This window comes from Zingiber officinale, chromosome 3A, assembly GCF_018446385.1.
Source record: "Zingiber officinale cultivar Zhangliang chromosome 3A, Zo_v1.1, whole genome shotgun sequence".
Lineage (NCBI taxonomy): Eukaryota > Viridiplantae > Streptophyta > Magnoliopsida > Zingiberales > Zingiberaceae > Zingiber > Zingiber officinale.
The window spans coordinates 31,291,132-31,318,566 of record NC_055990.1 but is presented as its reverse complement, the minus strand read 5'-3'; the positions used below and the strand labels follow the sequence as shown (position 1 = coordinate 31,318,566).

Genomic DNA, 27,435 nt, shown 5'->3' with positions numbered 1-27,435 from the left:
AGCCACCAAAGCCGTATAGCGTGCGGCCCTGGCGCTTCAGGGCGTAGACGACATCCATGGCAGTGACTGTCTTCCTGCGGGCGTGCTCCGTATACGTGACGGCGTCGCGGATAACGTTTTCAAGGAAGATCTTGAGCACGCCTCGAGTCTCTTCGTAGATGAGGCCGCTGATGCGCTTAACGCCGCCGCGGCGGGCGAGGCGGCGTATTGCAGGTTTCGTGATGCCCTGGATGTTGTCGCGGAGAACCTTACGGTGGCGCTTCGCGCCGCCCTTGCCGAGCCCCTTGCCTCCCTTTCCGCGTCCGGACATTTTGTGAGAGTCGAAGATCGCAAGGAGATGGAGGTTGAAGAAAGGATTTGGGAATACGATTTGGATGCAAGCGAAGAAGGCATGGACGGAGGGAATTTATAGAGAAGGTCGGGAATTGGAGAAGAGTGACATCGGCGATCCGTGGGTAGCTCTTATTTGACCGTACGATTCAGAACTAACGATTGTGATTAATTTTTTTGTTTCAGCTCGGATCGTTGACGTGGTTGAAAGGTTAATGGGCCGCTCCGTGTACGCATAAGCCTAATACAAATTTTTTGGGCTTGTTTAATTCAATAATTAATTAGATCAAGAGGAAAATCGGAACGAGGAAGCAAAGAGGAGGGGAGAGGAGAGGAGAGGTTACGACAGGAGCAAAGCGATGGAGCTGTGCTCGGAGGAGGCGATGAAGTATGTGTGGGAAGGAGCCATTCCTCTCCAAATCCATCTCCACGAATCTGACGTCACCACACTGCCGCCGCCGCCGCCCGCGCTGGTACCAAAACCGTATCCCCTCTCTCTCCTTCTTAGATTAAATCTCTTTTCCTCTATCGCGTCTTACGGTATTTTGTATGCTTGAAATCTATGCCTTGACTAAAAACAAGGTCTTCGGCTCAAAAGTGCAGCCTTTGATTCTATGGGCTGAGTACTGGTTTTGTTAGTTCAGTTTTCTTTTCCACCCTCGTTTCGATCATTGTCTTGGTGGCAAAGGCGAAACCCTCGCCCTCAGGGCCCCCGCCGCACCCTGCCCAGGGTCATCACGAGCGTTTCGATCATTGTCTTGATAGTAAAACTGGATGTTTATGCACAAATTTCATTTTTTATGTTACAATTTCAGGTGTTGGGACCCCGTATTGGGTATCTGCCTCTGCTGGTGCCGATCATAAAGCCTTATTTTAGTGGTGCACTTCCTCCAGGCGAAGATACTGTTTGGTTTGACTACAAAGGGTTGCCTCTCAAGTGGTATGTCTTTAATCGCTGTAGTGTAGAATTTGATAGAATGTGGATTTGTATGTTTGTTGAAGTCTCACGTGTACTAATGCATCTATAATAGGTATGTACCATTAGGAGTTCTGTTTGATCTTTTATGCGCGGAACCAGAAAGACCATGGAATCTAACGGTAGGGGACGGTGCTGTATCAGTCTCAGTCACATTGAAAATGTTTTTTTTTGTTGTTGTTGTATGATCTTCTCATTAAACTTACATGATTTGTGTTCTTTCTGTATGGCTTGTTGTCAAGTTATTTATTTTGTACTTTTCAAGAGATTCACTTGATGTTTGTTCTACTCAATGGAATTGGAATATTTATATCATAGTTTTCATAGAATGATATAGATGCTTCAGTCTCATTCTTATGTATAGTTTGCATGATTTGTATAATGTATAGTCCAGAAAAAGTTTCATTGTCAGTTAAAAAGGTTATATTGTCAACTTTTGAATAAGGAAACAACTTAGTGAGTACAAGTATTAAGCATGTATACTTACTAATAGATGTATTTCCATTTAGTCATTTTGTATTCTTGTTAGTTGTTTTTAGTTGTGGGGCATTTTTTGTTATGTTCGAGATTCTTATATTAGAATTCCTGTATTATCTATGGCTGCTTATGCCAACCAAAACTTTATATGAAATTGCAAGACACTAGTATGAAAGGGTAATTCGTCACATTTTTATAATTATTTCTTGTGTGATATGCTGCTTTTTAGATAATTACAATTTGATCTAGAGCAAATAACATTTAAAACATAGGCCCCAAAAACTCTTTTTTGGAGCATGATTTGTTAGTAAAAAAAGTTTCTTGGAGATATAAGATTTTATATGAGTACCAATTACTAGAGAAAGTAATATTAATTAATATATTTAAACTCAGTGAATTGTTGTCAAACAATGCATTATCTAGGCCATATTATTGAATGTTTGTCTTAAGATCTTGTTGGAGTTTGCATGACTGTTTGGATTACAGAGATCAGTCGCCAAAGGTAATGATTATTGATTAAATATAACTACTCACTTTAAGAAACTTAGCTATTTGTCTCGAAAGCTTATTATGTGAGTCACTCTATATCATCTGATGATATAAGCAATTAATCAGCATTAAAAGGATAGAGCTGCTGCCACCAGCAAACAATATAATGTAAAATGGTTAAAAATATTACCATCACATCCTAAATATAATGCACCCTACCCTTAACCTCCTTAAATTTTGGGAACAAGCTGCCTTAACATATTAAAATACAACTTTTTGTTTAGAGGAGGTTTGTTATACAGAAGAAAGACTACTATAGTGTTTTCACTGCTGGACCTTTGACTTATTATGTCTGAAGAAGCCCCTACAATTCTCAATTATAATCATGAATTTCTGATTTAAATGATAAGCATAAATTGTTACTAATGTATATGTGTTAGTGTGCATTTATAACTATATAGGAAAAGTATATTCATTGAATGCAATGTCTAAAGTTATGCTGAACCATGGTTTTCAAAATTTTCCTTTTTGCATCTGTGCTTTTGTTGTGTCATTGTCAAGTGTCAAATATGTATTTCATTATCATGCTTATAGTTCAGAGTGTTTAGAAATTGGTTTTAGAAGACTTAAGTTGATGGTTAGATATCTTTGATGTGTAATTAAAAATTGCTTGAAATTGTTTTTTAATTGCCAATTCATATATGGATCCTGTGTTATTTGTTTTCTCATCCTTTTTCACAGAATAGTTTTTTTGTTTTGTATTATAATGCAGTATAAATATGTCTGAACTGCATATGACACTTCCCATTTTATGGAACCTTAAGGACTAGCAATGATCTTATTTGTAAAGGAATTATTAACCAGTGTATCCTTTAAATGGTGTAATATATTCACAGGTTCATTTTAGAGGATATCCAGGAGAAGTTTTGACACCTTGTGAAGGTGAAGAAACTGTGAAATGGAGTTACATTAATTCACTAAAAGAGGTATGACTTTTAAGATTTTACATGCTGGCTCCATATTTGCTTTTGCATTTCATATGGTTTTAAAAAGTGGTTGGCTAGATCACAATATGTAGTTGCTTGACCGATTCTGGAAAGGATTTGCACAACATATTGGGTGTGTGAATTCCCTTTTGGTGGTTGGGCACATATTCAGACTATGTGTGATATGAGACTGAATCAAAATAACTTAAAACCCAAGCTATCTTATTTAGTATCTTTTAACTTGTAAGTCTTAAGCACTTAGTTGCAAATGAACACTTTAGCTAATATATGCATGCTATTTTTATAATGATGCCTTTACATTGTTGATTAATATTGGTTGTTAAATGTGTTTCATATTGAATGATTGACATATAATTATTTTTTGTATAAGTAAGCATATGATATGTTAATTAAGATATTTTATTGTGCATAACTATATATATTAACTGATTGCATATGCCCTTGCAAATGCTCTCTTGTATTTCATATATGCTATATGGTGGGTTGACCATGGTGCATATTGGCTACAATGTTTCTTAAAACCTTGCTTCTTACTTTCTATCCAAAAAAAAAAAGGGTAAAATTAGTAGCATCATTGTCGTAAAATTATCAATCTTCATAAGTTTAGGGGCAGCCCGGTGCATGAAGCTCCCGCTATGCGGGGTCTGGGAAAGGATCCATTCTACGCAGCCTTACCCTTCTTTTTGCAAGAGGTTGTTTCCAGGATTTGAACTGACCTTTTGGTCACAAAGCAACAACTTTACCGTTGCGCCAAGGCTCCCCTTCGCCAATCTTCATAAGTGATTATAGAAATTTATAAAAGTAGATTGCAATAAAATTATAAGTTTGAAACGAATCAAAAGAAAAATTATATGTTTATGTTGATGTTTTACATAACATCTTTAATTTATAGGTGATGTTTTATATAACATCTTTATCTATAGGCTGCCTATGTCATCAATGGAAACAGTAAAAGTATCATGAATATGCCACAAGCAGATCAGTTTGACCTTTGGCAGTCGTTGATAAAAGGTATATGAGCATTTCAACTGATACTCGTACAATTTTCTTGTTTGTAACATTACATTTAACTGGATAGTTGAATAACTTTGGTTTGGGATGGTGATATAAACATGAGCCATTTATCAGTCACTTCCAGATTACTTGATTGTCTGCATCTATCCTTATGTAATATGTGAATATAGGTTGATGCATATGAATGCTGTTGTCCAATCTCTTGTTTTTTTTGTGTATCCATCTCTATACCCCCACACCTTCAGTGGTGCTGGGCACTAACAAAAGTGGTAACAAAATTGGTTACCAGGTGACATGGATGGTTATCATCGAATCTCATCCAGACTTAAGCTTGGACCTGTTGGTGAAGATTGCATTCTTAATAGGGCATCATCTATGCAATCACGGCAAGCTACTGATGAACCAGAAATTGTTGGATCTAATAGACCAAGTATCTCTGTTTTTTCCTCTTATCATCAATTTTATATCTTTGGATTGTAGTAGATAATTCATGTTTGAAATTTGATGGTTATCTTCCATTTGCAATTGATATAGTTTATATATCAAATGCTTATTTGAGTATTCCCCACGGCATTTTGAACAAACTGTAAAGTATTTACCATTTTGCTGAACTTTTCAATTCCATCTGTTCAGATTTATTGTTGAGCAAGAATATTATCCTCCAGCATGCCAATTTCATAGATTCAAATTTACTCACAACTTATATATACATGGCTTCTATCATTCTAGCAAAAAGAGCCTCTTCTCTTGTTCTATTTTTTCTGTTCGGTTGTTAGCATTAAGAACTCAAGGAGCCAAATTAGTACGAAAACAAGCTTGGAAATTAATTTATGTATTTGCTTATGTCGTAATGTTTACTGATAAAAAAGTTGGCTATCTTATATACTATTTTATAATGTATTATGCTAGATGTAGTTGAATCATAAAGTTTAAATAGGACTAAAACTATATACATGAGTTTCCTATTAGTGCTACAACTGTGGCCAATTGGTAGGGTCTGAATTAACTAGCTTGTTAACGAACATAGACCTGAATGATCTTACAACACAAACTACCTTTTCCAGTTGATGCACATTAGAAATTAGGAAGGTAAACACTGCCTTTTTCCCATCGATGTGGATTAGGAATTTGGAAACGTTAGTAATGTGGAATTGAGTTGGTAATTAGCATGAGGTTAATTTGGGACTGTTGTTGGCCTACAATCATACTTACAAAAAGCTGATGTATGTAATTTTTGAAATTGGAAGTTTTGGCAAAAATGCAGCCAGTAAATTCAAATTATATTCTCACACTAATCACATCTGTTCTCAGGCAGACTTCCTGTAAGATTATATGTTCGGAATGTTGATCAAGATCTTGAATATTTAGAAGATGTGCAGACCCTTGATAATTGGGACAGTGTTTCCTATATAAACAGAGCAATTGAGTTCCACAAGGAAGGAGGTGTGTAAATAATTCTAAGGTGTTTTAACACTAAATCCATTAATTTTTCCTTCATTAAAGCATATGCATTCATGTTTGATTAATTTATTAATCAACACATCACTTCATATGCTATTATCTTTCTCGAGTTGACTAGAGAAGTATCTTTTTTTCCTATAGTAGTAACAATAACCCTTCCAAGGACCACAATAACTGTAAAATCAGTAACTGTCCATATGTCGGTTTCTAGCATTTGGGTTTTATCCCAGTATGGTTTGCTCATGTTGGTATTCTGGAAATAATTTTGATTCTAGACTATTAGTAATGAGATGTATAATTGCATTGTCATAAACTGTTTAATGATGCAGGCAATTACATGACACTGAAGCATGCGATGAGAAATATACTTCGAGAAATCTTTAGTGAAGAAGCATCTACTAATGCTAATGAACTTGATGGAACCGAGGAAGCTGATTCTGCATACAGAGATTTAGAAACCACTAGTATGAAAAATGATTTAGTAGAAGAATCAACCTTTGGAAGACAAGGACCAAATAAAGGTACCCTAGTACGCATTCAAGGGATTGAACCAGATCTGGATATACCGTTCGCTTGGGTGGTTAATAACCTGAAGAATCCTGACTATTTTCTTCATGTATGTGTTTATGTCGGTACATCTTCTAAAGCCAAAGCAAAATGACTCACGGACAAATTGCAGTAACAGACTTACACTGGGGAGTCCTTTGTCCTTTAGATTAAATTGCAGATAAAAGTTAAAACAACAGAACAAGGGAATCACAAATGTTTATAATTCATTTTTTTATTCCTTTCCAGATGTCAATTTAGCTAGCAGTTCTGAGCCAATGTAAAGACTGCAACTTTGTTACAGAATTGCTATGTACAGAGTGTGATATTCTTAGTGTAATTGCTTGAATCATGTGGATTTCACTGAAAAGTGTCTTCAGCGGGTGCATTGTACATCATTAGCAAGTTGTGTTTATCTTGACTGTTTAGGATGGTTTTTATATATATATTCTTTATATTTTCCAGTTTAATAAATTCAACTTTTCCAACTATTCATGTTTCATTTGTTATTGTCAACTTCAATATCCATCTTGGACTTCTTGGTGATTTTATCTTCATTAATTTTTCTTTTGGTATTGTTAATTTTTCTATGGGGTTTTGCGTTAAATAGGTAAAAGTTTTTACACCACAAGTTAGATAAAAATAAATATGATAGAAAAATTAATAATTTTAAATTTAGAACATAAAATATAGGAATTTTCACTACTAAATCAATGGAGGTAGTAGAAATGATGATCAGAAGAAGAATTAGTATTTTGTATGTATAAAAGATAAAAAAGGTAGTCGAGAAGGTAAAACTAACAGAGAATTCAGGTTTTAAATTATGGTACATAGGAAAAAGTAAAATAAGAAATGAAATAAGTATTGTTATAGATAGTTCGTTAAAGGATGAAGTTGTAGGGTAGTTAGACAAGAATTATAGCTCTTAAGATAATAGTGGTAAAAGAAACTATGAACATAATTAGAATGTATGCATCGCAAGTAGAATTAGATGAGGCTACCAAATCAAATTTTTGGGATGACTTAGATGAAATATTATAAAATATTTCGCCAAATGAAATGATTTTAATAAGAGGTGATCTAAATGAGTATATTGGAGTGAAAAATAAGGAATATGAGAGGGTACATGGGGTTATGAGTTTGAAATGAGAAATGAGGAAGGAAAAATTATATTAGATTTTACGATTGCATATGATGTTATATTAGATAATACGTTTTTTTTTTAAGAAAAAAGAACACTTAGTCACGTTTAAAAGCGAGAATAATAAATCGCAAATTGACTTTCTTATGGTTAAGAAAAAAGATACAAAGATTTGTAAAGATTGTACGATCATCCCTGAAAAAGCTTAACTACCAAACTTATATTAGTAGTATTGGGTATACGTCACAAATATAATATTAATAGAAAAAATATATACAACTCCTAAAATTAAGTGGTGGAAGTTAAAGAATGAGAAACAAAATATATTTAAAGAGAAAGTAGGAGTACAAGCATTAGGTGAAATATAGGATGATTCTAATACTACACGGGATAAGATGGTATCAAAGTTGAAAATAGTAGTTAAAAATGTACTCGGTAAGTCAAAGGGACATGCACCATTAATTAAGGAATTTTGATGGTGGAATGAAAAAGTACAAGAGAAAGTGCAGGAAAAATGAATATCTTATAAGAAATTATATATTTGTAAGAATAAGGAAAACTTAAAAAAAAAATAATAGCAAAGAAAAAAAAGCTAAGAAAGTAGTGAATGAAGTAAAAAAAAAATAAAACTTTTGAACTATTATATTAAAAATTAGATATAAAAGAAGGAAAAAAAGATATTTATAGAATAACTAACGTGAGAGAAAGAAAGATAAGAGATCTTATTCAAATAAAATATATTAATGATAAATGTAATAGGGTACTAGTAAACAATGGAGAAATAAAATAGTGGTGGAAGAAGTATTTTCATCAACTTTTTAATGAAGGTTTAGGTGACCAACTTAACTTAGGTAATTTAATAGGTCAAATGAGCATAGAAATTTAAATTTTTATCATAGAATGTAAACTTCAAAGGTAGAATAATCTTTAAATGGGATGCACAATGGAAAAACCGTTGAACCATATGATATTCCAATAGAGATATAGAAATACCTAGGAAAACAAGGTATTGAATGACCTATAAAATTATTTAACATAATATTGAAAATGAAAAAAATGTCCGATCAATGAAAGATAAGTAATTCTCTTATATAAGAACAAGCGAGACATACAAAATGTTGGATCGTGAGCACGTGAAAGGAGGGATAAATTACGTGTTTTTGAAAACAAAGTTATTTTAAAAATTAAAAAAAAAATCAAACAAAAAATTTAAACTGAAAAGAACACAAGAAAAAACTCAGTCGATTTTACTTAGTTCGGAACTTTCGGCGACTTTTACTCCAAGACCCAAGTCCTGCGGACCTATCAATGGGTAATCCACTAAACACTTCTTCTGGAACTGTCGAAAGGTAATCGAATACAAAGATAGAAATAATATAATAATCTACACTTCCCCTATAAAGCAGTAGTAAAGAAAGCCACATTTAATTAAATTTTACTAACTTTATGGTCGTGTGTGCTCGTGTGTTGCTGTCAGTTTGTCGGAGATGGTCTCAGATGACTTGGAGGAGCAGCTCAGTGGCAGACGAACATTTCTAAAGATTTAGAAGGTTAATAGTACTTAGAACTTGAGTTGATTATTGATGAGTGAGAAGAACTACTCCAACCCTCCTTTTATTGGCTGTTGAGGGAACCTCCAATAGTCTTCAGGGCGCCTCCAATCACAACCCTCATCCCTTCTGCTTCAAAGTCGACAACCTCCTCTTCCTGCATTTTTTTATCCTGTTGAGGGCGCCTTTAATCGTCCTCCAAGGCACCGACAACCGCTGGCTCTTATTTGTGCGAGGGCGCCTCCAACACCTTTGAGGTGCCTCCAACCCTCGATCCAGGGCGCCTCAACGCCTTTTGCTTCGGGGTGCCTCCAATCGCTAGGAGGCGCCTTAAGCACTATTTATCCTAGACTTTTTGTGCTTTTCACCTCTGTAAAATAGGGTTAGCACAAATATAAAATAAGAGTATTAATTAGTTTTCATCTTTCCAAGATGAGAAACTAGTCATGATCTTACGTTAGGTGTCTCAAATGAACTTAAACTAGACCAGCGCCTAAAGTCCAAACTTAGACTCATCCTCACAGAAACTTTCTTTTCTAGTGACTTGCCTTCACTTACCAACTTGCAGGCTATCGACTAGCCTCTTGACCCACTAGGTCTTTTCTCAAATTGTCAAGTCTGCAGACCCAACTGGATTTTATCCAGTTGTTCGGCTCCGTGGACCCAGTCGGATTTTTCGCGAGAAATCAGATTGACCCTTTGACCTATCCGGACTTCGCACCAACTATCGAATCCTCAGACCTAATTGGGTTTCAGTTTGGTGTCAGATCCCCTAGATCTGTCAATCCTTGCATACTTGATAAATGCATTAGATCATAAAAACACCTAGCTTAACTCATTTGTTATTCATCAAAACCTGAGTTAGATCGTTAGTACTAATTACACTAACAATCTCCCCCATTTTGATGTAATGACAATCTGATTAAATTAAGTTAGAGAAAATAAAATAGAAAAAGTGACTGCAAGAATGATTTAAGTTATTAATTGAGATTTAAGTTAATTGATTAGTAATTTGAGTGATTTGAATTTAGTATAAAGTTTTAATTAGGTTAAATTAAATTAAGGTATTAATTAAATTGAGTTTTCAATTGAGGTTATCTTAAATTATCAATTAAGGGTAGCTTAACGTTTTAAATTTAATTTAATTAAAATAATTTTAATTATTTACTTATTAATTATTTAATTTAGTTTTAAGTTTACGTTAATTAAATTTTAATTAAATTAATTAATATTTAGATTTAAATTAATTAATTTAATTAAACTTTAGGTTTAAATTAATTTTATTAAGTTTTAATTTAAGTATACGTTGTAAGTAAGTTTTCTGGTTTTAGCTAAGTGTTTTTAAACTAAATTTTTAAGATAATATATTTATTTTTTAAATGATTTTTTTAAAAATATTTTTAACATAATTTTTAAAATATTTTTGAAATAATTTTTTAAAGATTTTTAATATACTTTTTAAAATATTTAAAATAATTTTTAAAATATTTTAAAAATAATTTTTAGAAGAATTTTAAAATATTTTTAAAATATTTTTAATTTTTTTTTAATGTAATACATTAATTAACATTACGTTTAATTTTATTTTAATTTTAAGGTTTAATTTAATTTTTAATTAAAATATTTAATTAAATTAATATTCAAAGTGGAATTAAATTATCATTTAATTAAATTTTGGGTCATTAATCATATCACTCGGTTGAATTTATTAATCAAGGTATTCGGTTTAATTTATCAATCAAGGTGTACCTATAATTTTGTGAGATGAATTAGTTGATTTTTTATTTGAAGATAGTTTAACTTTGTGTTACGTTTAGGTTTAACTGTTAGTAAATTAAATGTACATTTCAAAAATCGGCTTCCAAGTTATGACGAGACACGGGACCTTCTTGGATATCGGAGCAATGACCACTTCTAGACAAAACCTTTTTAAGAAATTGGATATTTAATTTTCCTATTAATAAACCTTGGCCTAACTAGTTTAGGATGTGGCGAGATAGCTTTGGTTAGTTTCACTTAGCTAAGTAGACTAAGTAGGGTACACTTTACCCTACCTGACTCCCTAGATCGAGTTTTCCTAACGTACTATCATCTTACCCCATCTTGATATTATGTTGGTCAAAAATCAAATTATCTGGTCCTTAATTACCTGACCGGTTAGGCTAGGTTCGCGAGGTGCTAGTTATCATGGTCATTTCCATTAAATTATTGCTTTTGCATTCTGTTTTGATTTTTAGTTTATGTTTATTTATTTTATAATTATAAAATCAATAGTTAGTTTTTGGTTTTATTTTAGACTTATGGCCCAAGTTTGGTTTAGTTAATTTAAAGTTTGGGTTTAAATTATTTGATTTATTATTTTCTTGTTTTATATAATTTATCTAATTCTTAGCTACACAATATTGATTTGGTCCTACTTCCGTGGTTAGGTACATGTTCGGAACCCAAGTTTTGGTTTAATTTTTATTTTAGATAACTAGAAATATAAAAGTCTTGTTAGTCAAGCTAGACTTATATCTGAGTCCGGACTTATTGTACACAACTCTTTGTAATTCAAGTATCATATTAGGGTACTTGGATCTAGTTGTGAATTTTTCTAAAAGTTGTTTTAGTTCAACTACTTCACCTTTCAATATGGAATTATCCTCCTCAAGTTTTGTAACTTGAGTTGGGATTCTAGCTTGAATCGGCTTAGTCTTTGAAGTTAACTTTAGTTGTTTGTTCAGTGTTTTATTTTCTATACTTAGTTCATTTATTTGATTTTCAGAAATAGTCAATTTCCTATATAAATATGTAATTATTTTGAAAAACTTTTTACCTAAACCAGTTTGTACCTCGTTGAAACCTTCGGAAACGAGTACAGACTCGTGGCTTGATTCGGGTTCGGACCCGTTTTCTGATTCATTTTTCGATTCTTGTCTGGACACTATCAGTGCGAGGTAGTTGGTGTGCTTCGATTTGTTGCTGTCCGATTCTTCCGATGATGACTCATCCCAAGTCTTCTTGAGAGCTTTCTTCTTTTTGAGATTCGAGCAATCGTGCTTATAATGTTCATTTTTGTTGCACCCAAAGCACGTGACATTCGCTTTATTATTGTTGGAGGTGGACTTGATCTTCTGGAGGTCCCTTTTGGTGAACTCCTTTTTCTTAGTGAACATTTTTCTTACCAGGTTCAGTAAGTGCTCTTCATCGTTTAAGTCTGGGTCAGATTCAACTTCTGGTTCCGGGTTAGTTCTGAACTTTTCTTTGGACGATCCTGCAAAGATAGCAATACCTTTCTCGGTGGATTTAGTGTTAGTTTGTTCGTGCAACTCTATTTACAAAATAATTCATCTAATTTTAATTTTAAAAGATTCATCGAAATTTTATAGGCATCCATGATGAATGCCCATAATATATTTTGAGGTAATGCGTTTAGGGCATACCTTATAAGATCTTGATTCTCCATCTGGTAGCCAATTGTGTGGAGCCCGTTGAGAATGCCCTTGATCTTCATGTGCAACTGACTTGCAGTCTCTCCTTCTTGCATTTTAATATTAAATAACCTATTTTAAAACAAATCTCTTTTAGTTACCTTTGTGTCGTTGGTCCCTTCGTATAGTTTTATGAGCTTGTCCCACAACTCCTTTGTGTTTTCGTGTGGGCCGACGCGATTTAGTTCCTCCTTCGTGAGACCACACTGATTATGCTGAGAGCCTTGAAGTCTATTTGGGATTTCTTCTTCATCTCCGAATTCCAAATTTTCGGGTCAATTGGAGTTCCAATGTGGTGGTTGATTGACACCTTGTATCCTTTTGTTATGCTGAACCACTAGTCGAAATCAGTCTTCAGATATACTTCCATCCATTTTTTCAGGTATGAGAAGTCATCTCTGTTGAACATCGGGAGACGAACGGTGCTAGATCCCTCGATTTAGGCCATTGGTTTACTGAAAAAGAAAACTTTAAATAGATACAAGACTAGGTCTTGGGGTAAGTAGTGTGGGAAAAAGTTACAGTTATAATTAAACGAGAGAAACTGAAAATCGATGAACCTCTTGTTCGATCGGTGGTTGTACCAATTCAGAACTAACTTGGCTCTGATACCACTTGTTGGACTACGAGCACTTGAGAGGAGGGGGGGGGGGAATGAATCACGTGTTTTTGAAAACAGATTTATTTTAAAAATTTAAAATAAAATCATAGTGAAAAATTTAAACTAAAAAAGAACACAAGGAAAAACTCGGTCGATTTAACTTAGTTGGAGCCTTTGATGACTCCTACTCCAAGACTCAAGTCCCGCAGACCTATCGATGGTTAATTCACTAAACGCCTCTTCCGAAACCGCTGGAAATGGTAATCGAATATAAAGATAGGAACAGTGTAACAACTTATACTTCCCTTTTAAAGTAGTAGTAAAAAGAAAGCAACCCTTAATTAAATTTTACCAACTTTATGGTCGTGCGCGCTCGTGTGTTGTTGTTGGTCTGCCGGAGATGGTCGGATGACTCGGAGGAGCAGCTCAGTTAGAGCCGTCAATTTGGATTAGGCCCGTCGGGTTGGCCCGCCCCGCCAAACAATTAAAGCGGGTTGGGTTGGAACTTTATCAACCCAAGCCTGCCGTGGGCTGACCCGCCTAGGCCTGCGACCCCCGCGGGTTGGCCCGCGACGGGCTTGGGTTGACCCGCGGATTGAGAAACACATGTAAACTAAGTTTTATGTCATTTTATTATCTTTATTTGTTATAATTTTGAAATAAAAATAGTACTTTTCATCGAACATAAATATTTGTTTGTGTCTATTTATATTTAAAATACATATTTGTGGATACATTTAATTGATGAAAGCTTTCCGAAATAAAACATTGAAGATATGAAATATTTTTTATTTTTTAAAAAAAAAATTAATGGGCCCGCGAGTTGGCCCGCCAAACCCGCAACCCGTCTTGGATTGAGTTGGGTTGGAAATTTCCCAACTCGCCATGTTGACGGGTTGACCCGCCTCGCACCGCTAAATGATTGGCCCGCCACGGGCCGACCCGCTCCGCCATGGGTTGGCTCGTCTGATAGCTCTAAGCACAGTGGTAGCCGAACGTTTCCAAAGCTTCAGAAGGTTTCTAGCACTTAGAACTTAAGTTGATTATTGATGAGTGAGAAGGGATACTCCAACCCTCCTTTTATTGGCCGTTGAGGGCGCTTCCAATTGCAACCCTCATCCCTTCTGCTTCGGAGTCGATATACGTTTCTGGGGGAGATTGCTTACGTGCATCTATCCCAATGAGCCATCTATCAAATCATTGCAATTGATGTTCGATCTCAACAAGTAGGGAGAGATCTTCGAAAAGTGGTTTTTTATGATTTGATAAATAATCAAACTTATTCAAACGTTCCTGCTATTCTATATTACCTTGAAAAAGGTGCTCGACCAACATGAATAGTTTCTAACATTTTTAGGAAAGCAAATTTATTTAAAGAAAAAATCCTCTTCCTGTAACTTTCATCATGTTGAGGGTGCCTTCAATCATCCTCCGAGGCGCCTCCAGCCCTGTAATCCGCGCATTCGATAAGCTTTGTGACCGTTGGCTCTTATCTGCACGAGGGTGCCTCCAACACCTTTGAGGCACCTTCAATCCTCGATCCAAGGCGCCTCCAACCGCCAGAAGGCGTCTTAGCGCCTTTTGCTCCGAGGTGTCTCTAATTGCAGGAGGTGCCACAAAACACTGTTCATTTGAGGCTTTTAGTAATTTTTGATCGCTACAAAGTATGTTAGTCCAGAAACAAAGTATACCCTGTAAAATATGATTAGCACAAACATAAAATAAGAGTATTAATTAGTTTATGTTTTTCCAAGACTAGAAACTAATCATGGTCTGAATTTAGGTGTCCCATATGGACCTAAACCGACTAGCATCTAAAGTCCAAACTTGGACTCATCCTCACTAAAACTTTTTCCTCCAGTGACTTACCTTCACTTATCAACTTGCAGTCTATTGACCAACCTCTCGACCCACGAGGTCTTTTTACCAATTGTCAGGTCCGCAGACCCAATTAGACTTCGGCCAGTTGTCAGACCCAGCGGACCCAATCGGACTTCTCGCCAGATATCAAGTCGGTCTTTTGACCTATCTGGGCTTCACACCAACTATCGGGTTCTTAGACCTAGTTAGGTTTCAGCCTGGTGTCAGATTCCATAGATCCGCCAATCCCTACATGCTCGGTAAATGCATTAGATCACAAAAACACCTAACTTAACTCGCTTGCCATTCATCAAAATCTAAGTTAGACCGTTAGTATTGGTTGCTACTGGGAATATCGTACTGGTTCCCCTGTACAAAAATTTTGTACAAGTCCTGAACCATTCCTAACAACCTATTGTGTTCCTTAGAAATTAAATTTGGAATTGCAAACAGAACTTAACATTATTGATTCTAAATTCAACTTATCTGTTCTTAGTGGTTTAGACTTGGATCGCAAACGATGCTTAACATTATTGGTCCAAACCCACCCATGTTATAAATTCAATTAAATATTAATTTCAGAGATCGGCTTCTAAGTTAAACATGGCGAGACACTAGACCTTCTTGGGTATGGGAGCATCCACCACTTCCTAGACAAAGCCTTTCAATGAAATTCAATATTTAATTTCCTTATAGTAACCCTAGGTTTAACTAAAAGGAACAATCGAATCACAAGTTCGAAAAACAAAAGAAACACAAAATCGAAAACATAAATTCGATAACCTAGATTCATTAGCCTCTTGTGTTTGGTATTTCAAGATCTAAATAAAAGAATGAACTAGTTATGATGCGAATACTAATAACTAGTTATACCTTTTATAACTTATAGACCTCACGATCTTCTGTCGTATTCCTTTTCTTATCTCGGACGTCGTGTGAGCGACGATCTATCGAGACGAGAATCCACCCAAGCCTCTTTCTCCTTGCAAGTTTCGGCCACCAACAATATCCTAGAGATGAATAACTTCGGCCACCAACCAAGCTCCAAGGGATGCTAGGAAACAATGCCTCCTATCTCTTCTTCTTCTCCAAGCAAAATCCGACCACCAAGATCTCTCCAAGATGATGATGCCGCCGACCACTTAAGAAGAAGAATAGGGGAAGAGGAAGAAGAGAGGGCCGGCCACCACAAGGAAGAGAGGAATAATAGAAGATATATTGTTATGAGGTGAGACACCTCTACCCTCTCTTTTATATTCCTTGGTCTTGGTAAATAAGGAAAGTTTTAATAAAAATTTCCTTATTTTCCTTGCCAATGAAAGGAAAATTTAATTAATTAATTTTTTTTCTTTTCTCTATCAATGTGGCCGGCCACTTTAAATCCTCCATGCAAGGAAAGTTTTAAACACAAAATTAAAACTTTCTAATTTGTTTCCGAAAATTTTTAAAATAAAAATTTCTCTTTTAAAAATTCCCTTCATGGTTGGTTATAAAAGGAAACTTTTATAAATTAAAAATCTCTCTATTAAAACATGTAGATGATTTACAAAAAGGAAAATTTTCTCTAAAATTAAAATCTTCTTTTTAACTACAAATAAGGAAAGATATCAAATCTTTCTCTTAATCTTTTGTAGAAAGCTATAAAAGGAAAGATTTAATTTTAAAACTCTCTTTTAAAATCATGAGGATGATTACAAAAAAAGGAAAGTTTTATCAAAAATTAAAATCTTCCTTTTTAACTACAAATAAGGAAAGATATCAAACATTTCTCTTAATCTTTTGTAGAAAACTATAAAAGGAAAGATATAAATTTTAAAACTCTCTTTTAAAATCATGAGGATGGTTGCAAAAAAGGAAATTTTTATAAAAAATTAAAATATTTATTTTAACTACAAATAAGGAAAGATATCAAACCTTTCTCTTAATCTTTTATAGAAAGCTATAAAAGGAAAGATTTAAATTTTAAACTTTCTTTTAAAATCATGGCTTCCACATAAGGAAAGATTTTAAAATAAACTATTTTTATTTTTTATGTGGTCGGCCACCTAAGCTTGGGCTCCAAGCTAGGGCCGACCACCACTTGGTCCATCCAAGGATTATCTTGGCCGACCCTTGCTTGGGCTCCAAGCTTGGCTTGGTCGACCACCTAAGGATGGGTAAAAAGGTGGGTATAAGATTTTATAAATAAGAGGCTACGACAGGGACCGAGAGGAGGAATTGGTTTTGGTCTCCTGATGAACTTGAGCTTCCCGTGTTCACCCCGAACACCCAACTCGAGTTCATCAATAATATCTCATTCCATTAAAGAGTTATTATTGAACTACCGCATCAATCCCATATTACTATGAGCTCCTTCTTATCATGAGTGTGTTAATCTACCTATATTTAAGATATCGAATGTCCACTAATTAAATCAGTTACTGACAACTCATTTAATTAATATCTTGCTCCAAGAGTAGTACCACTCAACCTTATCGTCATGTCGGACTAAATCCACCTGCAGGGTTTACATGACAATCCTTATGAGCTCCTCTTAGGGGCATCATCAACCTAGATTCCTAGGACACAGTTTCATTCTATAATCAACAACACACCATATAAATAATATCATTTCCCAACTTATCGGACCTATTGATTTATCGAGTTAAATCACACCCTTTGATAAATTAAAGAAATAAATATTAAGTATATGTGCTTGTTATTATATTATGATTAAGAGTACACACTTCCATAATAATAGAGGTATTGTTCTTTTATATAGTCAGTATAAAAAGAAACTACCTCAAATGATCCTGCTCAATACACTTAAAGTGTACTAGTATAATTTTATAATCAAGATAAACTAATACCAAATTACATTACGACTATTTCAATGGTTTGTTCCTTTCCATCTTAGTCGTAAGCTACTGTTTATAATTTATAACGAATTGATAACATAATCTTCTGTGTATGACACCACACACCATGTTATCTACAATATAAATTAATTGAACAACTACACTTAGCATATAAATATAGACATTTGACTAATGTGATTCTTTATTTCAAAATAAATGTTTACAAAAAGCTAGACTTTTAGTATACACTCTAACAGTTAGTGCAGATTGCACCAACACAAATTATACAAACTATAGGGGTATTAAACTAATGAATCATACCATGAAATTTTAGAAAAAAGTAATAAAAATAATTAAGGAAGGAGACCACGGTGATCGAAAATCAATTTGGATTCATATCTAGAAGGTCGACAATAGAAGTTATACATCTTCTTAAATAATTAATTGAAAAATATCATGAGCAAAAATAAGATCTACACATGGTATTTATTAACTTAAAAAAGCTTATGATAGAGTTTTAAGAGAAATTATACGAAAAATTCTAGAAATGAGAAGTGTTAGTGTAACATATATTGAACTAATTAAGGATATGCATGAGGATGTAACGACTAGAGTAAAGACTTCAGGCGGAGTAACTAAAGCAATTCCAATAAAGATATGATTACATCAAGGAACAACTCTAAGTTTCTATCTTTTTACATAAATTATGAACGAACTCGTTGCACATATTCAAGACACAGTACCATGATGCATATTATTTGCAGATGATATTGTTTTAGTAGATGAAACACATGAAAGAATAAATGTTAAACTAAAAGCTTGACGAGAAACACTAGAAGAGAAAGATTTTAGGCTTAGTATAATAAAGACATAATATATGAAATTTAAGTTTAGTAATATTAGACATAATGAGACAATTGTTAAGACAGGAGATGACGAGTTGTCCGGAACCGTGAGCTTTAGATATTTAGGATTATTTTTGTAAAATGATGGAGGAATTGAGAGAAATATCTTACATAAAATACAAGCAAGATGGTTGAATGGAGGATAACATTGGGTGTTTTATGTGATCGTAAAATACGTCTAAAACTTAAAGAAAAATTCTACTAAACTGCAATTTGACCTGCTATGTTATATGAAGCTGAATATTGGGCTATGACTCGAGCATATGAGCAGAAGATGAGAGTTGCAAAAATGAGAATGTTAAGGTGGATATGCGGGCATACGAGAATAAATATAATAAGAAATGAGAGCATTAGAGAGAAAGTCAGAGTTGTATCTATTGAATGAAAATTCTGAGAGACACGTTTCAGATAGTACAGGTATGTACTTAGATGATTAATAAATATTCTAATTAAGCGATGTGAAACTATGACAAACATGCATATAAAATGAGCAAGAGAAAGATCAAAAAAATGCTTGATTAGCAATAATAAAATAAGATAAAATTTATTTAAATATAAATAATGATATAGTAGGAGATAGAGGTTAATGGTGTAAAAATATTTATATAATTGACTCTACCTATAGGATAAGACTTGATTGTTGTTGTTCTTATAATAATATTGCTTCCCAACCATTCAATATTCTGATACGTAAAGAAAGGAGCAATATCCTGATCAGCTTCACTATCTGAGCTGCAATGGTCATTTAATCTTAACAGATATAATGTGTGCACTTCATGCAACAATATTATATATGCAATCCAAACACTGACAAATTGGCTAATAGATGGAAGAGCCCAACTAGCTCTTTCAATATCAAATATCTGCTGCATGATTTCTGGGTAAAACACCAATTAGATTTCTACCAGTAACATAAAAAGGAATCCTTAGATTAAACAAAAAATATATATATCTAACACAAACTTATATGTGTACACAATAGAAACAAAGAGAATGACCCAGAAACATATTTCCAACACAAAATTATTTGATTAAGATACAAAAAAGGGAGCAGATACCAATGTCCTACAGGATCTGTTAGTCTTCATGTATATATCAGAAGAATACTTAGGGTACACTCACTTTTCACCTTAGGGCGCTAAACCTCTTGCTCCTGTGGTCTGTCTATCTTGCTTTGACACGCGAGAAAGCTGAGTTTTTGCTTCTCTCTAGACTGTAACTGGTGCATCTAGGCACCTCCTCCAATCCTGAACCTTCTTGTCCTTCCACAGATTGCTTGTCATCATCCATGACGATCTTAGGACATCCTTTTAGGATAGTTGGAATTTCTGTCCTTCTCAGAGGCATATCTAGTTTGAACATCATGTTCTGTTGCTTGGTGAATGTGAGGGATAGGCTTCCTTCAAAAGAACTCCAGATAGGCAGTGGATCAATTACTTCAGCTTTAGAATTCATTTGAACTTTACCTTTAGGTTGAATATGTGTCGCTGCAACATTGGATTTAATAATTTGAGAACACACAGAAGGTGCCACACTATCACCTGCAGTTATGCTCACAACACCGCTCGAACTTTTGCAGGGAAAGAATTGTACAAATGATTTAGTTTGCACCTCCATGTCGGTGTCAGTTTTCTCTTCAGTAGAGACATCAACATTTGGCACAACCTCAAAACGTTCAGCTGCATTTTTGTAGTTGGTGATGGAAAGTGTTCTTCCAAAGAGTTTCAAACTAGTTGCCTGTGATTGCTCTGACAAAACCTTTTCGGGAGATATGTAGTTCTTTCTATGCACATCAACACCCTGATAATAATGAAATAGGCAGTATCATGAGATTGTTCTTCTTCTATTGCATTATAAAGAGATATCAAAGGATTCAAAAGAAGTACCAGTGAAGTTTTGTCTAGATTAGTTGAAGAATTAGTTTCCAGATCCAATGGTAATATTTGATGGTGGTGAACAGTTGATGAGGATGGGGAGTAACATCCATTCTCTGAATCACTGGGTGATGTTTCCATTGAGTCTGATCCGACCATAGATGATAATGGTAATGCACATATATTTTGAGGTTTCAAGGCTCTGGAATTAACCAAAGATAAGACTGACACAGGCGACCCACTCTCTTGGTCAGAAAATGAAATTGTAGGAGAGAATTTTTCCTGTAGCTTCACATTTGGAATCGCGGCAGTGCATGCATGAACCAGCTTATGGGGGTAAGGCTGCATTGGCTTTCGCTTTGGCCGAGGAGGAGGTATCTCAATATACTTTCTGGTGTCTGATTCACAGTAAACCTGGAATTTGAGGCAAAAAAATCAGAAAAGAGAAAAAAACAAGTATGAATTGATAATGAAAGGAAAAAAAATACTGGACAGATAATAGTACACCTTTGAGAAAAACTTCTGTGCATGGCTCCGGATTTGAATGACAGTTTTTGTGCCAATATGTTCTGCAAATCAAGAGTGATCGAAAGAAGAAAAAAATAGTTGATGATGTCAACATAAGTCATTGCAACTTGTGAAGCACCTTGTATTTGACGCCAGGCACGACCATGGAACTTAATGGCTTCTAAAAACTTTTCATGCTCTTCTTCTGTCCACTTCTCTCGCTGTTTTGAAATCGTGTAAGGTTTCCTCACCTAATTCACAAGAATAACAACAATGCACTAAGAATTCATTTGATCAGTGAAACACATTGCATGGTTTTGAACTTATCTCAGAAAAATACCCGAATCGGTGGATCCTTTGCTGATAATGCCAGTTCCTTAGACTGAATGCCATCAAGAGATGGACTTGCATTAACAAAAAATTGCTTATTTGGCAGATGGATGTCGTTCATTGATGGAATACTCTTCTCCTGTCAATCATAAAGACAAACCAAAAGTTTAAAATAGCTGCTGAAAATTTGGAATTTTCAAGCAAAATATAGATCAGAGGATTTCTTTAGGTAAACTGCCAATTAAAAAGTGGATCACACAAAACAATGTAGCTAACAATCAAAGTTGTATACCTGCATATCAAATGAGTGTGTGTTGTTGGTTATATTTTTCTTTCTTAAAAATACTTTATTTTCTTTTAAAATACAGGATACATAGATTGTGATCTAATCCTCTTTGGAGCTGGATTCTCAATGATTCTTGTTCTTTTAGATTGTATATTAGGGGAGGAGAACAAATTAAGATAAAAAAAATCAGCTAAAACATCTGCTAAGGGTGATCAATTACTTAATCTGAAAATATCATGTCAAAAAAGAGGAGAGGGCATAGCAGGTGAGATTTATATGCATTTTATGCCACACCACCTAAATATCAGCTTGTCGAGTTCTCTAATGTCTATAAGGACAAAATTTGGACAAATTACTAAAAATTGTGGATTCTCTCTGCCACTATAAATTGATCAAACTCCTTAGGTATCAGAGGTTTAGAGACTATTGATCTATTCAGGATTTTCCTGTCATATATATCTGCATTTCAAAACATCATCTACATTATAAAATAGGTAACTAAATCAAGTTAGCAGCAACTAACCATGCTAGCAATTCGTAGACTTAAGAATAACAATAGTTGTAAGCAGCAGCTGTCATATTATTTTATTCAATGAAACCGCCAAAAAAGTGCTAAATTTTTTTTTTTATCGCCTAAATAATTATCCTCTAAAAAATTTAAAAGACGAATTAATAAAGAAAAACTAGAATAAAAATTCATGACCAAGGCTCAAAAGTTAAGGAAACCATAGAAACACGAAGCTCCAACTCACACAATCGAGGAAAATGAGATTGTTTCAGTCCCTCAATCGAGTTCAGATTTTATTTATTTATGTTTGCAAACCGATTTTTTTCAGATGACATTGGATCAAACTTTCAACTTTTTTGAGCGATTCAAAGTGGCTAGACCACCAAAATTTTCCATCCATCATCAGTGACAAATAAGAACACGCAAAATGATGTTTTCGTCATCCCTAGTTCGATTTCATCCGAAATCGCTAAAAAGCTCAATTTCCACCAACGGTATTTAATGCGAAGAACTACAAAAGAATCGGTAACGACAAAAGCAGAGGTCAAAACAAGTAAACCATCAAAATCAAAGGAAAATAAAGTTGAGCGGCGGACATGTCCCACAGTAGTAGATAGGGCTTTTCTTCCTCTGTAACAACCTCTTCTCTTTCTTCTCAACCTCGGTCGCAGTCGCGGCTTCTTCCCTGATCTTGAAACACAAGGAAGGAGAGAATTCGCTCGCCCTTCGCCCGCTTCTCTGTCGCCGTCTCCTCTCCTTGGCAGTGGAGTTCCTGAAGCAACGAAAGAAAAGATCGGTCGCTTTAAATATCTGAGAAAAAAATAATCTCAAAATTAAGAATATAAAAAAATAAATAAAGTGTGAAAAAAATATCTGGGAGTCGCTAAAAGTATCAGACACGCGGCGCCAAATTATTTGTCCACAAGCTTCGGATTTAAAAACAAGCGGCGAGGGGCCCACGACAACTTTTTGCCACATAGCACAGGTGGGAGACACGTGACTTCGGCCCAGTGCATGGTTTATTTGAAAAAAAAAAAAATAATCAAGATATCTGATTAATGATGATTGATCCGGCGACATGTGGCAGTTATAATCATACATACTGTAACATGAATGTTTTTCAATAAGCGATATTGTAACTATTCAATAAGCCTATTAATTTTAGAATTTGGACGATTGATTTGGCAAAATAATTCAGGGTACGTGTTCAAATTTCAGGGTTCTTTTCTTGAAGAGTGAATTGATATTTTAGAGATGTCAGGTCGTGTACGTGTTCCTTTCTTGATCTGGAAGAGAGTGAAAACATTGGAAGGGGGAAAGAGGAGGAGGTGGACCCCAGGCATAAGTTCTGTTAGATGGAAATTGACTAACTGTACTGCTGTTAATGCTACTCAAGACGTGCAGGAGCAGAGAGGGATGCTGCAATATTAGGCCGAGCTTTGGCGACTTTCACAAGAGGAGACCGTGCTTGGCTTGCAGTTGGTGACTTTCGCAAGAGGACGCCGTCCTCCTAACTCTATCTGTGTCAGCAGCAACCTCGACACTCGATATGCAGGTGTGCAGAATTCCGGCCAAGATCATCAGTAAGAAGATTGAGCGTGAATGTAGAAACTTTATATGGAATAGTGGCAACCATCAAAATATCTATGCACTGTCAAACCGTAGGGTTGTGGTGGTGCGTGGATCGAATGAAATACTGAAGATCAGGGTTTAGTTCCACGACAAAACTTTGTTAGCAAAGGAATGGAGCGTACTCAATTGACGTGGTTACAGAAATTAAACTATAAAAAAGTTTTACCATATATTTCCATGTCAAAAACCTTGTTTCTTATGCTGTGTTTCGTTCGAGGTGCGGATTATGGAGGGAAAGGAATCCCAACTAAAAAACTCTTTCGAATGAAGAAGAGAAATTAAAAGAAAAAGGAAAAGAAGAAAGGAAAAGAGAAAGGGAGAAAAAAAACAAGGAAAGGAAAAAAAATGGCGAAGGGAGGATCGGAGAGGATCGATTGGATGTGTGGCGGAGTTCACCCTTCGTCCATGCCTTTTCCTTGGGCATTTCATCCGAGAGAGGATCCTCTGGTTCACTTTTTGTGGACTAAGGGATGGTCCACAAGGCAATTACGGCCGGATCACATCCGTGATTCAATCGTGATTAGTTGTGATTCCTTTATGGGTTTACCTAATTCTCATCCAGGTTATACTTTGGGTCGGGGTGGTGGACAGGTGGCCGAGCTGGGGCGGCCTGTGGGCGCCCACCCCGACCCAAACTATAACCTGAGTGGGAAGGTGAACTCAGAAAGAGATCATAACTAATTGTGATTGAATCGTGGCCGCGATCCTACCGCAATTGTATTGTGGATCATTTCTTGGTCCACAAAAAGTGGACCAAAGGATCTAGTCTCGTTTCATCCTTGTCACCGCCATGGGGTAGAAGGTGGGTCTCCTCGTGAACCACAACGAAGGGAGGTGCCAGAGAGGATCGATCGAACACGCGACGGAGGTGGATGAAACCCTTCGCACACATCGATTCCCTAGGCGTGTTCGTCTTTATTGCCACTGTAGGATGGAAGGGCAGAATGCGAGCTGCCTCGCGAGCCATGATGGCCACCCACGGTCGAGTAGTACTGCCCACGAGCCACAATGACTACTTGTGACTCACGAGGTTGCCACCCTGGGAAGGTAGCGTGGCTCGCGAGTAGCACTACGCAACCGTAGGCGACCATTGTGGCTCACAAGGTTACTGCCCTAGGTCAATCGCGCATGCCATTGCACAGGGATAGTTGAGGGTGGAGATGCGGTAGAGGAGGAAGTCTTTCTGTCCAATTTGAGCAAACAAAAGAAAAACCCAAAAAGTAATCCGTATGATACGATGAATGGGGAGGGGCCCTAGGAGATTCAAAGGTCAGCATACTGGAATATATTATAGTCCAAAGTCTAAGATGGGTCAAAACTTGAGTAACTGACCCAATAAGATCTCCCCATGCCGGTTAGCCTAGGGCTATCAAGGACCTCCAGGGACCCAGCTCCCCACTCTACCAACCACTTATAGGGTTGATCCTCATTACATCCCGATCGACTAATGTCGATCGGACATACTCTCAGAGGCCCAGCTATTCACTTTGCAAGATACTTACGAGGCTCTGCTCCCCATTACATACCGATTGGCTAATGGCGATAGAATATACTCTTTGTAGGGGATCGGTGGCCGGCTTAAAGGGGGGTTGGATAGACGGCGTCCCCAAATCGATTGATCTTCCTACACTTGTTAGTATGCGGAGCGGAATATACAAAACAAACAAGCTAAAGGAAATTAAACTAAAAACAAGAAAGAATGCAAACCAAGCTACACGATCATTTACGTAGTTCAGAGATAAAACTCCTACTCCACGGCGTGTTCTTGAGGTGGACGATCCCTATCCGTCGGTGAATTACTCCCCGAAAGACCTCCGGGTAGCTCACGTAGCTCCTTGTGGGTGGAGAAATCTCACCACAACTCTCACCAAGGACTCTTTACAAGCTAGGGCACATGTAGACTACTAATAGAGATTAATCACCTCTATTTCGTCAGCTATAACCAAGCTCCCAAGATTTGGTTATATAGGTCGCGGGTTGAAAACCCCGCCTATCAGTCGACTGCCAAAATATGCAGTCAACTATCCTCTGTGGAAATTTGACTATTACATCCCAACGGCTCGATACCAGTCGACTGCTAAAACTTGTAGTCAACTGGTGCAGTCGACTGCCAAAACATGCAGTCGACTGATCCACACTGACCGAACGAACAGAACCATTCTGTTCACACCAAGTCAATTGCGCGGTCGACTGCACCAGTCGACTGCTAAAACATGTAGTCGATTGTTACAGTACTGCTATAGTAACGCTGCAGTAACGCTATAGTAAAACCCTAAAACTAGGATTTTACTCCAAGTACAATCTCTCGTACACTGGTACCCTCACCCTTATGACTCACTTGATGCTTCTTTGCAGCCTTGACCTCTTGCCTTCAAGCCTACTTCCTTTGGCTCTCGTCCCTCGGACCCATTCAAGCCCTTAGCTCATCCCAATGTCATCCTTCGCGTATGCCTCGAAGTCGCTTCCCTCGGCCCTTGTCCTCACTGCCTTGTCCACAGTCCCTCGGATTCTCCATCATTCACCGGACCCGAAGCCATCAACCTGAGTCACATGTGTATCATGTAAACCTGCACAACTCAAATACACATATCAAATACAAGAGTGAACCTAACTTAAACCCTTTGTCCAAACACCAAAACACATGGTCGCACGGACCATTGGGATTGCTCCAACACTCTCAGGGGCTCAACTCCCCACTTTGTCAGATGCTTATGAGGCGCTGCTTCTCATTAGAACCAAATTGGCTAATGTCGATTGGACGTACTCTCAAGGGCCCAGCTCCCTGCTCAGCCGAATACTTATGGAGCTCTGTTCTCCATCACATACCGATCGGCTAATGCCGATCAGACATGCTCTCAAGGACCCAGTTCCCCACTCAGCTGGATACTTATGGGGCTATGTTCTCACATTCAGATCGTCTAATACCGATCGAGCATACTCCTAGGCCAGTACCCCACTAGGATGTTATCATGACCTAGTCATTCCTCATGAAAGATTGGGCTCCTTGTTCTCAGTCCATCTTCTAATAGCCCAATAGGTCTTCCAGCCCATGAGCCAGTATTTTCACTTAATACAGCACGTGAGTTTATCAGAAAATCAGAAGATTATATCTTTGCACAAATACATAATACTCCTCATACCTACGATGAAACTACAGGATACAATGGAAGCATGCTGATTAGACATGTTACTAGCAGTGATATGATGCCTCATTAAATGTTGAGATTACAAGAAGCATTATAAAAGGGGTATCTCTCCGCTATCGTAGGTACACAAGTTCATTATCTTTCTTCCATTACACTATTGTTCTTTCTCCCAGATTTTGACTTGATCGTCGGAGTAGCTACGCCAGAGATCACCTGACATGTTTACTAATGGTTTTTTCTCCTCCTGTTGGTGCTTGCAGGCATTCTTTGGCGTTCCCCTATTGAAATCTTTTTTTAGTTAAACTCCCAACCAACTCATCGACGATCCATAATTCATCGCTTCATGATGAGATCATCGCGATGGATTCACAAATCCATCCGTCCATTATCAAATGATAAGTAAATAATAAGAATGATGATTGATGCATCTTTTAAATAATTAATAACATAAAACTTTTCGTCTGAAATTTTTTTCTTCAACTTTT

The 27,435-nt window shown here is 36.2% G+C and overlaps 3 protein-coding genes across 4 annotated transcripts in view; 1 reads left to right on the top strand and 2 right to left on the bottom strand.

Moving 5' to 3' along the window:
* Positions 1–376, bottom strand: part of LOC122051648 (histone H4) — a 542-nt gene extending 166 nt beyond the window's left edge. The window contains exon 1 of the mRNA XM_042612867.1: positions 1–376. This exon is cut by the window's left edge and continues 166 nt beyond it. Coding sequence (XP_042468801.1) covers positions 1–310 — 310 coding nt within the window. The 5' untranslated portion in view covers positions 311–376.
* A 237-nt stretch (positions 377–613) lies between these two features.
* Positions 614–6,649, top strand: LOC122051647 (autophagy protein 5-like). Its single transcript, XM_042612866.1, has 8 exons — positions 614–803; positions 1,146–1,270; positions 1,362–1,428; positions 3,169–3,258; positions 4,203–4,290; positions 4,583–4,723; positions 5,605–5,736; positions 6,084–6,649. Exons 1-8 carry the CDS (start codon positions 690–692, stop codon positions 6,413–6,415), a joined length of 1,089 nt encoding a protein of 362 aa, XP_042468800.1. The 5' UTR covers positions 614–689; the 3' UTR covers positions 6,416–6,649.
* A 13,012-nt stretch (positions 6,650–19,661) lies between these two features.
* On the bottom strand, positions 19,662–23,018 carry LOC122051645 (protein REVEILLE 2-like). Of its 2 annotated transcripts, none has more exons than XM_042612864.1 (6): positions 22,769–23,018; positions 21,389–21,517; positions 21,188–21,299; positions 21,049–21,110; positions 20,554–20,955; positions 19,662–20,467 (listed from the first exon to the last, which is right to left on the bottom strand). In XM_042612864.1, the coding sequence occupies exons 2-6, from the start codon at positions 21,497–21,499 to the stop codon at positions 19,832–19,834; spliced, it is 1,323 nt and encodes a 440-aa protein (XP_042468798.1). In that variant the 5' UTR covers positions 21,500–21,517; positions 22,769–23,018; the 3' UTR covers positions 19,662–19,831. The 2 variants fall into 2 exon arrangements, with proteins under 2 accessions (XP_042468798.1, XP_042468799.1); XM_042612865.1 differs by having other exon boundaries at positions 22,813–23,018.
* Between the last annotated feature and the right edge of the window lie 4,417 nt (positions 23,019–27,435).